At 36.2% G+C, this 17779-nt stretch overlaps 1 protein-coding gene across 1 annotated transcript in view; it reads right to left on the bottom strand.

The window, feature by feature from the left end:
- Nucleotides 1-13888: 13888 nt before the first annotated feature.
- Nucleotides 13889-17779, bottom strand: part of LOC140973507 (alpha-N-acetylglucosaminidase) — a 40800-nt gene continuing 36909 nt past the window's right edge. Inside the window, exons 15-19 of the mRNA XM_073436368.1 lie at nt 17475-17585; nt 16148-16362; nt 14755-14992; nt 14415-14493; nt 13889-14322 (exon numbers count right to left, since the gene is read on the bottom strand). Of these exons, the coding sequence (XP_073292469.1) occupies nt 14087-14322; nt 14415-14493; nt 14755-14992; nt 16148-16362; nt 17475-17585 (879 nt within the window). The 3' untranslated portion in view covers nt 13889-14086. The remainder of the gene's footprint in view (nt 14323-14414; nt 14494-14754; nt 14993-16147; nt 16363-17474; nt 17586-17779) is intronic.

Genomic DNA, 17779 nt, shown 5'->3' with positions numbered 1-17779 from the left:
AGGATATTCGAACAAGACTTCAAAATCTAGAACAACAACCAAGTTTTAGTAAGAAGACTTCAGAAGGAAGGTTACCACCATCTTTTGGCACTGAACCCTTATTACACCAAAGAGGGAAGGCCAAGGTGATGCCCAAACCTTGAACTGAAGAAGAAAAGATGATCAATCTAATTAAAACAGTCTAAGAAAAGAAATTAATCTGATAACAAGTTTAGAAAAGATTGGTCTAGAGGATCTAACAGAGCTTGCAGAATCTTTTGCAAATCTCAAAGTTGTAGATCTAAAGATGAACACGGCTGGAGGTGAACAACCTACCATAACCTGGTCATCTTCACATGAACCATCAAGAGAAAGTGTGGGATCTCAGAATATACGAGAACCCCCACCAGACTTTTACACTGGTGGAGAATCACATCCAGCGAGAACAAGGTCAAGGAGAAATCAAATTCCTTTGCACCAGACTCCCTATGGGAAATTTGTTCTCGAACCTATACATCCTTATAGGTTATGCTTAACCTAGATGTATTAGATTTCAAAAACAGAGAAGATCTCATAGACGATTGGACATCTGCTATGAGAATCGCAGAAGGAACACTTGATCTCAATAGAGAAAGATTCATTAAACTCTTAGAAATGAGTCTTATGAGATCAGTAAAAATTGCATGGGATATGACTTCGGTATAAACCAAAGAGTCAGTCCTAGCCGGAGAATCTCTTAGCGAGATAGCCGGAAGAATGGCTACCCTATTTAAAGCACAATTTATAGGGGTAGACTATTTTAACAGTCAAGATACATAGAAGAGAAAGAAATATACTCAAGCTCTGTATAGTCTTGAATTACATGACATATGTTTAGTGAATGAATACATTATGTTATTCACTAAATATAGATGGAATTCAGGAGTCGAAGAAGATATAGCAATGCAGCTCTTCTTCGCCAAGATGCCAAGTCCCTGGAGAGAAATGCTCATAAGGGAATATATACCTGGAAATCCAGATACATTGGCACAAAGAGCCTCTTTCCTCAAAGGAAAATTGGCAGAATGGTTCCATTTAGCAGCATTACAAAAGAATTACAAATGTTTAAGGGGTATTAACAAACGTACTCATTTATGTTGTAAAAAAAAATGATCTTCCAATAATTATTGGAAGTAAACCGCAGAAGCATAAGAAGAAAAGTTTTAGGACTCATCCTTATGCAAGAGGTGGAAGAAGTTCTTGGAAACCAAGAACAGTATAGTCTAGACAGAAAGCCAGATCTTACAAATCTAGACAAAGAAGTGGACTATCAAGAAGTAGGATATCATCTCAAGCATCGAGTACATCTCGAAGCACAGGAAGAACACCTACGAAGAAAACTTTCAGAAGAGCTCATACTCGAGCTAATGAAAGTTTCAAGGATTGTAATTGCTGGACATGTGGAGCAAGAGGTCATATCTCGACCAACTGTCCAGAAAATAAAAAAAAAAAGGTATTAAACGCTTCGATCTGACCCAGGATATTGAAGTAGTTTATTACCAAGATTTTATTCAGGTATAACGATTTGAGGATATCGCCTCAGATGAAAGTATATATGAAGAAGAAGAAGTCCTAAGTCAGGGAGAATCTGATAGAACTGAATCGGAATCTGACTGAAAACGAGGTGTTTCGACAAGAAACACATGAGGATTTGTCTGGTTTCTTTAGACAGACAGCCATATCTCATAACATGGTTCAAAGGATCATGAAAAAAAATCCTAGTCTACAGAGATATCAAGGATTCTCTACAGGACAGGTAGAAAATTTCTTAGAAAATCTTGGCCTAAGAAACAGAAAGCATCATCTAATCTATAAAGTTTTCAGAAGGGAAATGGCAATCCCAATCGAACTTACTGGAAATAGAATGGAGATGCAATTAATTCTTTCTGAAGAGATTAAGGAGGAATTACAAAAACTCAAGATAGAAGTAGCAAGGACTACGTCCTGGATTCATACTGGAGCATTCCAAATTATGATAAAAGCTACTTTCAAAGAAGGTATAGATTCACCCATTGATATTGCTATATGCGATAAAAGAATAGGGAACCTTCAAGATTCAGTACTGTGAACTATCTCAGGCAATCTCTGTGCAGGAAAGATTGTAGGAGTAATCTATCCAAGAATAGCCTACAACCTGGCAAATCGAGATTTCAGCCGAGCCCTGACATTATATCAGAATTTCGAGGAAAAAAGGCCGATGAAAGAAGGTAATAGACCATATTCTATTACCTTTTCAAATTTCATATGCTCTATCTAATACACATCATTTAGAGTTATTTATTAGAAATGAGTTTATTGAGATACCAGAGATATTTGGAAAATTTGCTCAAGCAATTTATCCAGAAAGAGTTGAGTTTTCTTTAATACAGGAAACAGATATCCAAATACAAGACAAACCGATTCTACAAATGAATCAAAGTCTTATATTGGAATGAAGAAGACTATCTTTTCAAGGAGATAGAATTACAAGCTACATATGGGGTAAAAGCCCTGTCCAAGAAACCCAACAGGAGCTAAAAAGCTTTTCCACAATAGGAAAGCTTAAATGCTCAGAAGGGTGGAAGGAAGTCGAAATAGTATTTGATATTACAAAACAAAGGAATCAATTTCTTTGAAATACCATTTACTATTTAGAACAACCTATGTAAGGAACTTACCAAGGAATGATCCAGGTTGGAGAATTGGAAGTTCATATCACATGAATTCTAGGAAAAGAACCAGATCAATTGGTTCTTAGACTAGAGTTTCTCGAGGAACATAAACCTTGGAAACATCTAGAATATGGAATAGAGTTTATGGCAGATGATAGGATTTGGAAAATCCAATGACCACAAGCCCATTCTCGATTTAAATTCCAGTAGGGATGTTATATGAACAATATAAGGCATAATATTTTGCTGCTTATATTGATTCAGGTGCTGGAATATGTACAGCAAAACGAAGAGTTTTCCAGATAATTTGGAAGAAGAATTACCCAAAATTGCTGGAAGAGATTTTTCCAGAAGAATCTTAATCTTATGTAAAGGGATTAAGATGGCAGAAATCGTAATTGGCGTGGCTGGACAAACACTTTGGTACAAGGTAAAAACACCACCAATTTATTTTCATGATACATGAGCTGACATTTTTCTAGGAAACAATTTCCTATAAATATTTAAGTCCTACACGCAAGAAAATTAGACTAGAAGATTAGTGTTCACCACAACTTGTGATCACAAAATCATAGTCCAGAGACTAAGAGAGGCATTTTATAGAAAATTGACAATCCAGTTTCGCACCAAGCGTGGTGATGAAGGAAAACTTCTGAACCAAAAAATGAAGGATTCTAGACGGTTTGGAGAGACAATGCTCAAACTAAGAGCAGATAAAAAGCTCCAACCGGAAGAAATATAATGCCTTAAGATAGCTCTACATAAGAATGAAGTAGAGTTCGAATCTAAGGTATCCTTAGAAGATGTCAAGAAATGATTAAAGAAAATTATAATGAAGATCCTTTGGCATAGTGGGATAAAAATCAACTCAAAGCTTGCCTTAAGATTAATGAAGACAAAGAGTATGAATTTGTCCGTTGTAAGCCTATCCCAATGAATATTATTTATCAAAGGGATATGCAGATTATAATCAAGGAACATTTGTATTCTGGAGTTTGATAGGTATTTTATACTGAGTAGAGAACATCTGATAAGTTGTATACGCAATGCAAAGATATTCTCTAAATTTGATTGTAAGTCTGGATTTTATCAGATTCGAATGGAGGATGAAAGCAAGAAATTCACAGCTTTCTCCACACCACAAGGACATTATATCTGGGAGGTATTACCAATGAGATTGACTAATTCACCTCAGATATTTCAAAGAAAGATGGATAATATTTTTAAAGATTATTTTAAGTTTATGTTTGTTTATATTGACGATGTTCTAATAGCAACTAAGAATATAGATGAACATGTTAAACACTTGGAGATTTTCTCCAATGTTTGTAAAAAAGAAGGACTGATTCTTTCAGAAAAGAAAGCAGTCATTGCTACAAGAAAGATCGAATTTCTTGGAATAGAAATCGATGAGTCTGGAATAATTTTGCAGGATCATATAGTTGAAAAGGTGCAAAATTTTCCAAACGAGTTAAAAGAAAATAAGCAACTTCAAAGTTTTCTGGGAGTTGTTAATTTTTCTGGGATGTTTATAAAAAACCTAGCAAAACACAGGAAACTGTTTAGTCCATTATTAAAGAAAGATACAAGATTTGTATGGACAAAAGAACACACGGAAGGACTTGTCTATTTAAAGGAGATTTGTAAAAATCTTCCGAAAATGGCTATTTCTCAAGATGAAGATGATCTGGTATTGTATACCGATGCTAGTGATCATTGGTGGGCTGCAGTTTTAATCAAGCTCACACCAGAAGGAGAACAGCCTTGCAGATATTGCAGTGGACTCTTCTCATATTCAGAGGCCATAAGATGGCATATCAACGAAAAAGAATTTTATGCAGTAAAAAGAGCTTTTGAAAAATGGCCATTATTTTTACTTGCAAAGAAATTTACTTTAAAAGTTGATAATACACAGGTGAAAGCTTTCTTAAGGAATAGAATTGAGTCTAAACCTGAGAAGGCCAGATTATTAAGATGGCAGACATTATGTCAAAATTATTTTTTTGATATTGTGATAATAAAATCTCATAAAAACATTCTTGCAGATTTTTTAACAAGAGATGGACAGCATTGATGTCGATGCTATTATCAAGATGTAGAGGCATTTGAGGGAACACCTGGAAATGCTTCAAACCGAGTTCAACAAGCTGGGCTTAAACGCAGAAGTTGCGGGAAGGCTACTTAAGCCAATAAGAGAATCGTCTCTGATCGAATTACAGGATGTTTACAAGCGTATACTCAGTTATGGTGTGTAATACAAAGGCCTCTCCTCCAAGTCATTGAGTAGCTACTGGTTTCTCAAATAGAGAGTTTTCGAGTACAGGACTCTATACTTTGAGCAGGGGATTCAAATACCCCAGCACAAGTGTTAAGTCGGGAGCATCTCCAGATGAGTCGGCTAAAACAAAAATTGAGACTTCAGATCCTTATCTCGAGTTGAAACGTCTACTTATTCGTTTTCTTAAAACGTGCTAAATTTTTTTTTTCTTTATATTCGGTCTATACATATACATATACAAAAATATCTTTGTACCATTTTTAAAATAAACCTCCAACTAGTACTTGAAAATCAAAAGGGAAAATAGTCAAAACAAGAAATCGTAAATCGTTTTACCTAACCTAAAAAGCAATAAATGTTGAAAAGAGTAGCTCATACTAAACCTCTCAAAATCTCTCAAAAAACATAAATAATATGTCGTAAAAATCTTTAACTTAAAATCATAAACTTAAATGCGGAAATCGAAGCGCTGGTCCTCGGGTTATGTGCACCGACAGTCCAGCAAGTCACTCGTCAAGACCTCCAACATCATAGTTATTTATATCACCTGCATCATACACACCTAGTGAGTCTAAAGACTCAACACGTCCTATCGTTGATAACAAGTAATACGTAATACAGTTAACACATAACAGTGATAAATAATCGTACTTAAAATATCATTTTCTTAATAATGCATAAACTTTAAAAATAAACATTTTCCAAAAAAAAAAACATAAACATATCACATAAACATATTCATATTCATATCCATATCCATTTTCATATTCATGTTCGTGTTTGCTGAATTCTGATCGTGATTGTGACTCGTATTCTTGATCGAATCAGGCGATGGATCCATCTTAAGAAAACCACAGTACTGGGCGGCGGGGGACACCAGCAACACTCTCACCGGTCAACTGGGCCCTGGCCTACGTATTAACATATTCGTGTTCGTATTCGTATTCGTATCCGTATCCAAGGAAACACGATCGTCGGGCTCTCACTGGGACCATAACCCTCACGATATTTCCAACATGTAGTAGTCACAATCCCTTCACGTCCTTCAACATATTATCACCACTTAATAAAAACATGTATATCATACCATTTTATTTTGAAACCAAGCATGCAACATATCTTTTAAATGTCCAATTTAATCCTTAATTATCCATGAACATTAAAAAAATCATATTTCAACATATAAAAATTCATAAACATGTTACATAATCGTATTAGCATATAAAACAGCAAATAGGGCACTGCCATGATGTTTACTAATTTTCCTGTTTAAGAAGACCGTTTTACCCCTGGACGTGACATTTTACGTTTTTGACGTTTTCTTGATTTTCTTGGCTCTAGCATATCCCAAATAATTATTTAAGCCTAAATTAAAATTCACATAATTTTATTTAGCTTAAAAACTTGGCTTTTTAATTAATTCGTAATTAATCGTTTTGAAGGCCTTTTAATTCCGAAAAATCCCAAACTTTAATATAAAATTCCTAAATTCTAAATTTAGTCTTTTTATATTATTTTAGCCCCAATGAACCACGACTCGACCCCCATGAGCCGTTTTCTTTAATTTATTTTATTATAGAAACCCTAACATGACACCTTATCTTTGCCCCCGAGCCATCTTTCGATTTTATCGAGTCACCCCCAAGTCATGTTGATCCAAACCCTGACCAACACCCTATAGTACCCTACTGGACCCAAATATCTCAAGGAAACTACCCCAAACAGAAAAACAAAGCCCTTACTCCCCTAACCTAAGCTGGCCAAGAAGTCCTTATTGGACAAGGACTCTTGTTCTAGCTTCAAGGCTCCTACCTACGAACCCAACCACTAAACCAACATTTTGTGCACCCAATAAGGACCCTAAGGACTTCACCTGACCCAGCCCAGGCTCCCTTGACCGAGCCCCCAAGCCTACACGAAGTACAGCCCTTGCGTGTCTCCCCTTGGTTTCTCTCGGGTAGGAGTCCTTGCTGTCAAGGACTCCTCCCAGCCCCTCAGCTCGAGTCCTAGCATGGCTAGGACTCTTCCCTAGACTCCCTCCTGATCTTGGACACCCCTGGAACCAACCGAACCAAGCCCAGCCCTTGCACTCCCAAGACCGTGAGCCAACAAGACACAACAGGCCAAGGGTGGTTCTAGATTTTGTGTTTCATGTTTTCCCACGTTTTTGTGTATTTCTAGGACTCTATATTCATGTAAAACATTGTCTAATCATGTCTTGATCATGGCAGCCCCTTTATGCACATAAACAACACAATTTGGAGTAAGACTTCTACTTGAAAATTTCATGATACATGCAAGAACGAATTCGAAACAAAAGTGCCTCTTGTTTTCAATCTTTTCATGCATAAAATATAATATGATGTGATGATGTTTTGAAGGAAAGAATAGGCGTGCCTTGGCGTAATTTACACATGAAAAACCATTGACGATGACAAAGAACGGAGCAAGAACCTTGGCTTGAATTTCCTTAAGCTTTTACCGAAAATTTTCTCTAAATTGTGGAGGTGAGTGTCGTGTGTTTGATGTTGATGGGGAGAGTTTTGGTGTGTGCAAAGTGTGTGGCCGTGTGATTTAGATGCCAAGTGTAGGGTTTTAACATATTAAATACTAATTAAATTACTAACTAGGCTTAGGTCTATCGAGCCAATCAAATTAGCCCATTAGTCTTAATTAAGATTTAATTAAATTATAATAATTGTTTTTGTTTAAATAAATTTGTGAATTTATTAGCCGGGTTGCCAAAAAGTTCGCATTTTAGTTGAAAAACCGACACCGATAAAAATTTCGTCCCGGCGTATAAAATCACATCAAAACCTCTTATTTTCAAAAATATGAAAAACCATCAACAATATTTTAAATAATTGAAAATAATTATTTAATAAAAACATTTTACGTTTTTCAGCCCTCGGTCTCCGTTTCTCGATCGCCACTTGAATATTCCTTAAAAATACAATTTTATGCATGTTGATAATAAAATCATATTTTTCATATAAACATGTATGTCACATAATCAATTAGCAATTAAATTCAATTAATTACTCATTTTTTTCATATTTCCTAGATTTGCATGTAGTTGGATTACGTCGTCTTAATTTTGGGCCTTACAATTCCTCCTCCCCTTAAATAAAATTTTGCCCTCGAAATTAGAATTTGTCGAATAGTTCTGGATAGCGACCCTTCAAGTCCCTCTCGATTTCCTAAGTAGCTTCTTCTTCTGAGTGATTCAGCCACTTTACCTTGACCATTGGAATGACTTTATTTCGTAATCTTCTTTCTTGCCTTGCTAAGATCTGAACGGGTCTTTTTTCATATGTCATATTTGGAGTTAATTGAAGAGGTTCATAATTTAGTACATGTGACGGGTTCGACATGTATTTCAGCAGCATCGAAATATGGAACACATTATGAACTCCTGAAAGTGATGGTGGCAATGCCACTTTATAAGCTAGTGTCTCAATCCTCTCCAAAATCTCAAATGGACCAATAAATCTTGGACTTAGCTTGCCCTTTTTGCCTAAACGCATAACACCCTTCATGGGTGCTATTTTCACAAATACATGATCTCCCACTGCAAACTCTAAGTCCCTCCGTCGCTTGTCTGCATAACTCTTTTGTCGGATTTGCGTCGTCTTCATTTTATCGCGAATATTGACTATAAGCTCGGTAGTCTCTTCAATCACGTCTGGACCAATCTCTCTTCTTTCACCAACTTCATCCCAATGAATAAGAGATCTGCATTTCTGTCTATAAAGTGCCTCAAAAGGAGCCATCCCGATTGATGATTGATAGCTATTATTGTAGGTGAACTTTACTAGAGGTAATTTTGGTTCCCAACTGCCTTGGAAATCAATAACACATGCTCGAAGTAGATATTCCAAAATCTGTATAACTCTTTCTCACTGTCCATCGGTTTGAGGATGAAATGCTGTATTGAATAATAACTTGGTCCCCATCGCTGCATGTAAACTCTTCCAAAAAGATGATGTGAATCTCGGATCTCTATCAGACACAATAGATACAGGAATTCCATGTAGACGTACTATCTCCCGAATATATAAGTCGGCATACTGAATCATGGTAAAATTCGTCTTAATAGGTAGAAAATGCGCTGACTTCGTAAGACGATCAACTATCACCCAAATGGCATTGAATCCCTTAACTGTCTTTGGCAATCTCACAACAAAGTCCATGGTGACATTTTCCCATTTCCACTCGGGAATAGGGATGACTTCAATTTCCCCGCTGGTCTTTGATGCTCTGCTTTAACTTGTTGGCAAGTCAAACACTCGGATACAAACTTCAGAATGCCCCTCTTCATACCTGGCCACCAATATAGCAACTGCAAATCTTTGTACATTTTCGTGCTACCCGGGTGAATGGAATATGGTGTGTCATGAGCTTCCTTCATAATAAGGTTTCTCAAAGAATCGTCACTAGGAACCCATAACCGATCTCGATAACGAACTATACCATCCATCTCTGAATATAATTTCCGACCCTTGGCTTCATCTCTGGCTCTCCACTTCTGCAATTGCTCATCGGTAGGCTGTCCATCACGAATTCTGTCTCTCAAAGTCGACTGTACTGATAATGGGGCAAGATTAGGGGCCTCGCCCCTAGCATAGACTTTAAGCTCAAACCACTGTATCTCGGACAGCAACGGTCTTTGAAGTGATAACTGCTGTTTTCCTACTCAGTGCGTCTGCCACAACATTAGCTTTCCCCGGATGATAGCTAATCTCACAGTTGTAGTCCTTTACTAACTCAAGCCATCTGCGTTGTCTCATGTTCAGTTCCTTTTGGGTGAAGAAGTATTTCAGACTTTTATGATCGGTGAATATTTTTCACTTCTCCCCTTAAAGTTAGTGTCTCCAAATTTTCAATGCAAAAACTACTGCTGCAAGCTCAAGATCATGAGTAGGGTAGTTTTTCTCGTGAATTTTCAACTATCTCGACGCATAGGCTATAACTCGATCATTTTGCCTCAGAACTGCGTCCAAACCAAGTTTAGAAGCGTCGGTATATAGAACATACTCCCCTTGCCCTGACGGCATAGATAACACGGATGCTGATATCAAGGCTTGCTTCAACTTGTCAAAACTGTCTTGACACTCGGATCCCCAAATAAACTTTGCATTCTTCTTAGTCAAGGATGTCAATGGTACTGCAATGGATGAGAATCCTTTGATGAATTTGCGATAATAACCAGCTAGTCCCAAGAAACTGCGAATCTCGGTAACACTCTTCGGTACTGGCCTCTCTTTCACTGCCTCGACTTTGCTTGGATCAACTTCAACGCCATCACTAGAAATGATGTGGCCTATGAAAGCCACTTTATCAAGCCAAAACTCGCACTTGCTGAATTTTGCATAAAGCTTTCTGTCTTGTAGTACTTGCAATGCTGTCCTCAAATGACGACTATGCTCTTATTTATCCCTCGAATAGATCAATATATCATCAATGAAGACTATAATAAACTGATCTAGATACGACTGAAATACGCGATTCATGAGATCCATGAAAATCGCTGGTGCATTAGTCAGGCCGAATGGCATGACCATAATCTCGTAGTGCCCATATCTAGTCCGAAATGCAGTCTTGTGAACATCCGACTCTTTCACTTTCAACTGATGGTACCCGGATCGAAGATTAATCTTAGAAAACATCGATGCTCCCTGCAACTAATCAAATAAATCTTCAATTCTTGGCAGTGGATACTTGTTTTTGATAGTGACCCTGTTGAGCTCTCGATAGTCGATGCATAGACGCATACTCCCATCTTTCTTCTTCACAAATAATACTGGTGCGCCCCATGGAGAATAACTAGGGTGAATGAAACCCTTGTCTAGCAATTCCTGGATTTGATCTTTTAATTCTTTCATTTCGGCGGGTGCTAGACGATAAGGTGCTTTAGATATAGAAACAGTGCCCGGCATCAGATCAATAGAGAATTCCACTTCACGATCGGGTGGAATGCCAGAAACATCTTCGGGAAAGACGCTGGGAAAATCTCTGACAATATCAACATCTTCCAATTTTTGACTGGTAGATCCCTGTGCAGTAGTGACACACGCTAGAAAAGCTTGGCATTCGTGTTTAATAAGCTTCCTCGCATGTAGACAAGAGATAACATGCGGCATTTTCTTGTTTCTTGCCGCCTCAAAAACAAAAGATTTACCACTAGGCAGTCGAATATACACTGATCTCTGATGAAAATCAATCGAAGCTCCATTCGCTGATAACCAATCCATTCCAAGTATGATATCAAATTCGGGAATAGGAAGCACAATAAGGTCTGCCCGAACCACATCTTTGCACAAATGAAGCTCCAGATCTTTGACAATTCTAGATGTGAACATTTGGTCACCGGAAGGGATAGAAACTTTGAAACCCAAACCCATATCTTGAGGAGTAATATTTAGTCTTTTGATGAAGGTTTCAGATATGAATGAATGTGTAGCTCCGGAATCTAGCAAAGCGTAGGTAGCTACTCCTTGAATGATAATTCTCCCTGCGGTGAAAACGTCTTTTAAATCTTTTCGTGATGAAGCTTAAGGATTTACTATCATTATTTTTCCCAAAGGCTAGGTGAAGATTTCATGTTGAACTTAAGCATTTCTTGAAAAATTTGCATTTTAAACCTCCAATTTTTCGAACTTTTCATTTTAGTTCCCAAATATTCTGTAATGACCCATTACAGGTCCAGTGGATCGCCCATACGGCCCACTGCCCTGATCGACCCAAGGCTATCCCGATCTTGGGCTCCCTCAAAGGGGCCTTTTCTCTCACGGGCTTTCCATAGGCGTCGTACGGGTTACTCATAAGATCTCCCCCTCCCTACCAAGGGGTTTCTTTCGCCTCCCCAGGACTCGATCCCATGACCTATAGGATAAGTACATTGATATCAAGAGTCCTGGTACCAATTGACGTGTTTCATAGGATATTCACGTGTTTCTTTTACCCCGACAAAGCTAAAGTGGACATGTGACCATTCCACTAACAAAAAAAAAGTCATTATGTGAGTGGAATAACAAGGACCACCAATAATCGGTGGTAAAAGACAAAGAACATTGGATTCCTATCTTTAAAGATAAAAAAAATCCAATAAACGGACAAGGAACTTTAAACCCCTAAAATCATCTATAAAAGGGAGTTAATCGGGGTAAAAGAAACACACCAGATTTAAACCAAAGTTGGAAAACAAACAGAAATATATTTTACATATCTTAAAGTTTCCAAACGAATGATTAAAGCAATAAGAAAGAAGCTGGAACCTCTTAGATATATACATAAATATCTAAAAGAATCAGGAAAAGAGATTTCAGCCGATATGATCCAGACGCATATCTACTGGTTATGCCAAGAGATAAAAGTGGAAGAACAGCTTATTTCTAGATTATGATCTAGACAAAACAAGAAAAGGTGGAAGGACCAGAAAAGGGACCACTCAACCACTACAGAAAGTGATCCATATGCAAGCTGTAAAGGCTTTTCAAGAATTGAAATCCGAATTTCAAATATGGAAAGCCTCCTATAAATAAGCAAGGAAGATTGAAGTTAGGATCATCGAACATTTCCTCAATTTCTTTCTACAATAAATTGTAATATTTTCTCTTTCTAGTTTATGAGTGTTGTAAGGTTAGCTACTATTAGTAGCTAAACAAGTCTCTTTTCCTCTATAGGAGGTTACTATGTAATAATAAATGTTTATGTTTGAATAAAGAAATCTTTGCTCTAGTCCCTCTCATGTATTATTTTCAAAATTTTATCTTTTACTGTACATCCTAAGGTAGGAAACGAATTAAGGTTGTGCTAAGTGATGCTGAAGGAATCTGCGTCGGTAACCATCAGTTGCGATTGTGTGGTTGGACTGTGAAGAGCAGTCTGTAAAATACGGTGGATATAACTCGGTGGCATGTTGGTCAAAGAGGTAAAAGATTTAATTTATTTTAAGGAAGCATGATGAGCCTTTAATTTTAAAAGAAAAATCAATTATTTTAAAATAAGGTTTGAGGGGTATTTTGGGGAAAATGGTAGTGGATCACAAGTTGAAAGAAAATGGGTACTGAAACGTAGGTTGTCTTTTGATAACACATTTTACAGTCACATCTTAATCATGTTGATTTTATATAAATAAGATAAGATGAAGATAATTTGTAATAGACTGGGAGCTATATAAAACTAGCATTTCTGTGCGAATATTAAAATATTTTAGTGATAAATAATTTTTGTGCAAAATTCTAATGACTATATTAATTTATAAAACTTTAGAGATAATTTTCATGAGTTTCTAATATTTAGTTAAAACTAGTATCTTTGATACATATTAAATTTTGTTTGTGTTAAATAAATTTTTTTGTGAAATTCTAGATATTATATCAAAATTAAAAATTTTAAATTGTTTTTATAATAAGTTTTTATGTCATGGGTGATATTATTATTTAAAAATTAAAAAATATAGATAAAGATAAAAAAATATATATTTTATTTAGATATGGTAAATATAGATAGGATGCAAATGTATTAAAGTAGGTGTTATGATAATTTTTATTAAATAAAACTAAAATAATTTTGTAATTTGATGAAATGATTATTTTTTGTTTATAAAAAAATACAATGATATCAAAGTTAGTTACCCAAAACTCTTCAAACCCTTCAATATGTTAATTTTAGCTATTTCAAAATTTAAAATATTCTAAAATAATTTATCGTTTTGAGGATTTGAATAAAACTAGTAGTTAAATTTGGATAAGAATGAGATAATATTGTAACTTATTTTCTTTTATTACAATGGAGATGAGGGGTTCATCCTGTCATACTCTATCCATTGGGATGATACATTAGCAAATATTAACTCTTTTGATGCTGTAAAACCGCACAATTGTGAGCTCATCATTGATCCTACAATCAATGCTTCATACCAAGAAATGACGCCAAATTTTTCTCAAACTGAGATAATTCACATGTATAGCCAAGATGCAAAACCACATTGATTCAGTATTATTTAATAACACAGCCACAAGGACGTCAATAATGAACTTTGATGACAATTCGTGTTTTTCTCCAAATACCTCAAATACAGAATGGAAACAATAGCAAATGTGCCATTAGCCTGTAGACTAAAGGATGTTCATGTTTATCCAAAATATTTCTGATACAGATCCTTTGCAATAGAAAGGGCATCGCCTCGAGCCTTCACAGGGTAAAACTCCGTGCCTGCTTGCCACTTGTTCGAAAATGCTATCCACTCTTTTCTCCAGTCATCCAACTTGAAATCCTTATTTTCTTTCAAACTCTTTAATAGACGTGTAAAATACGTTGAAGCTCGGGGAAGATAGTATTCTTCTAATAGTCCACTCCAAAACTTGTTCGCTGATGCACACACGCCGCATACACCAAAATATTTGATTACCAAAAAATGTTGAATAATAAAAAGGGTAACAAGCAAAAAAGAAGAGAGTTACCGTAGTCATGAAGTTTGCTCTGCAAATGCTTAGTGTTGTCATACCACATTGTAACTTGAGTCCTTGCATTCCACTCATTCTAAATCCAACAAAATGATGAAACCAAATAATTCATCAATGCTTAATGTCATGCCAAATGTGTTAAATGAATTTACTGTAAATTACATTAAAACCCCTGACACTTATCTAACGACACTCCTGGGAATTACAAGACGAGCTGGATCTAAAATTAATCAAACCACAGTAGGTGTCATTTTAGGGAACAAAATATTACAAGTGTTGTCTTGCTAAAAAAAGAGAGTTACGGTAAGGGAAGAGGTGGGGAGGAGAATGCTCTCACCTGCTTCATCTCATCAGCATTCAGTGCCAAGTGTTTTGCACTTTCGAGCCAAGTGCCAAGTAGAAAGTTATCATCTGCCGCCAGAAGTTTATCGATGTCCTCGATGAGTTTTAGGAATTTCAGTGAGTGAAAACTTAAGGCTGTCGCGTTCTTATCCAGGAATGCGTGAATCGCATTCAAGTATTCCTCGTTTGCAAGCTTTGAGAGACACTGCCTCGTTAAGTCAACTAAATCATACCTGAAAGTAGCACACATTTAGTACGCCTTACTCATAGAAAAGTCTTCCGGAGTCTTTCTACCAAGGCAACGTTATGTATCCTGTTAGGTACAGTACCAATCTGTGCTTGTGAATTCAAATCACCATAATAGACATTGAGATTTAGATCAGTCCTCAATTGTAAAATCCCAACGTCAGTATGTGCCTGGTTAGTCTCACCACCCAGTGAACTCAAGGGTCGAGCACTTTGCTCAACACAGGGTTCCGATTTCCGAGATGAAATTGTTGACCAAGGACAATAACAAATTTGTTGCACCTTAAAATTCTTGTAGTATCGATTTCCTAATTACAATAAAATTTAATAATTTGTAAAAAAAAATTTTGGTTTTGGCAAAAAAATTTCTTGACCACCACAATTTCAAAAATTTGACCGTTCCAACTCAGGCGATCGAGAATAGTTCCACGCGATCTGTGTGCTACCTTGCACAATAATGACCAAATGGCTAGTTTGAAATTGTAGGCATTTTGGAGGCTATGATTTGGCATTTTGGAGATTAAGAATTTGAGTTAAAGAAAATAAAGAGACGCATTTGCAAGCATATACAATACAAGCAAAGCTCAAATAATTTTTGCTCTCCAAAATTCATTCTCTTGTAATATTGTCGTGAGGTTTTGTGTCTTATTTCAATAAGTCTATTTTATCCTTGTGAGTGAATTTTGTTCTTCATTGTATACACCTTGAAGGTGTAACTCTTCGTGAATCACAAGAGAAGAAAATAATTAAGGTCTTCTAACACCAAAGAAAGTTGAAAAATTGTATAAGTCATCGACAAGTGAAAGTCGATGCAATTGTACGTGGCTATTCTTGGAGCCGAGGCCAAGAAGATTCGGGGAGAGTGTGTGGCTAGCTTGGAGCCCTCAAAGCCAAGATTCAAGTTGTTCAAGCAATTGGTGAAATGATTTATAACCAGGAAGAGACGTAGGCAATTTTTCGTCGAACCTCTATAATATATCCTTGTGTCTTTATTGTTTTTATTTACATTCCGCATTTACCTTATTGCATAATTTTACTTTTGAATCGGTTGACTATTAATCTTCCGCTACGCAAACTCGAAAATCTGCAAAATCACTTCAAATTTGCTAAAGTAGTCAATATAATTTGGCGTCAACTCTCACCTGAATGTGAGGCTTTTGGAAAGTTCGGTTCCAACATCAATGAATAGTTTCAATGCATTGATGGCATCCTGATTGTTATACCATAAATGAGGCAGAGGCAAGGAAGAGCCTGTTTCAAGCAGAAAGAATCTTCCATTCGGTTGTGTTCCCACTAGATTACGATTAACAGATGGATCCCAATCAGGAAACTCTACTATGTAGTCCTTGTTATGATCCTGCATAAATTAAATTCAAAACATCCTAATCCCTTAAATCACTGGAAAAATGGTCATTGAATGTGTTAGTAGTCCATAATAAATATGTTCACATGCTTATTTATTAAATCTGTTACAGTCCATATCGAATATGTACACATGCTCATTTATTTCTCAAAAAACTTTACTATGCAGCCAATTATTTCGGCTATAAAATGCTTATGTAACCATATACTCCATAAAGCTAGTAGTTTCTCTCCCAATAAAAGAACATTTTTATCTCTCACATGTACACATGCTTATTCATTTCTCAAAAAACAAAAAAGAACTGTTTTTCCAACAAACAAGAAGAAGAAACAAAAACATCATTAACCGACATATTATTAAGTAATAATGTTTCACAAACTTTTATTGCAATTTGTGGGAAGTAGCATGACCTAAGTGACACTTTGGTTTCACATTCTATTGGAACACTAATTTCACTAATGGGATAGTGATATATTCTTCAAGTTGGAAGAGTTGCACACATGCAATGCCTTTTCTACATGAGATACAAAAGTAGATACATCTAATTACTCAATATGCAATTATTACCCTCTCACCCTCCCTCATTAAACTGGTATCGGCATCATCCTTAAAGAATAGCCAGAAACCGTTTACTTGAGATGTCTAAAACTTGTTAGTAGTTCTAGTTTTAATCTATCTGCCCAGGGAAAACGGAAACGGTGTCTTCATTTCAACTCTAAACAGCTGAGCGAGACATGTCGTCGTTTTCAAACATGTAAGCTATTTGAGAGCACTTCCCTACTCACTTAATGAAGGATTGGATTAAGAATATCCCAAGTGAGACATGAAATCCATAACTGACGTATAAATGGAGATGACAATTTCTCATTTTCTTCCGTTTGTTAGTGTTTCCACCTTCATATCTTTGAAGGAAACAGGAAATCAAGCCACAATTGCCTTTAAAAATGGTAGAGTTGCAAAATATTGGTCAAGGGAGTATGACCATGACTTAGAAGAGGGATCTAAAAAAGTTATACCTACCTCCTCTATTCTTTCCCCCCAAAGAAACAAATATCAAAAAAAGAAACAAATATCAAAAGTATCAGATAAAATAACAGAAAACATACAGCAATTCCATCTGTGCAGTTATAAACTGTTCGATGGAGAATTTTCCAAGCATCCTCAACTTGATTCACAACTTTCCCATATCGTCTACGAGAGTAGGAGGTCAGCCATTCCTACAAGTAAAATTCGCAAACTTCTTAGGTTAGCAAAGTTACATGTCTAAGAAGAATGATGCAGCTAGTACAAGTATAGTTACAAATTATCTTGTATAGAGTATGATGATCTTTGTTTAGACATGCACAAAAAGAAGGCTTCTGATGTAGTAACCATGACAAGCATAAATGCAATCATTGTCTCTCTAAGAGCT

This window comes from Primulina huaijiensis, chromosome 3 (assembly GCF_012295235.1).
Source record: "Primulina huaijiensis isolate GDHJ02 chromosome 3, ASM1229523v2, whole genome shotgun sequence".
NCBI classification, from domain to species: domain Eukaryota; kingdom Viridiplantae; phylum Streptophyta; class Magnoliopsida; order Lamiales; family Gesneriaceae; genus Primulina; species Primulina huaijiensis.
Note: the sequence above shows the minus strand (reverse complement) of the source record. Positions and strands in the feature narration are given on the sequence as shown.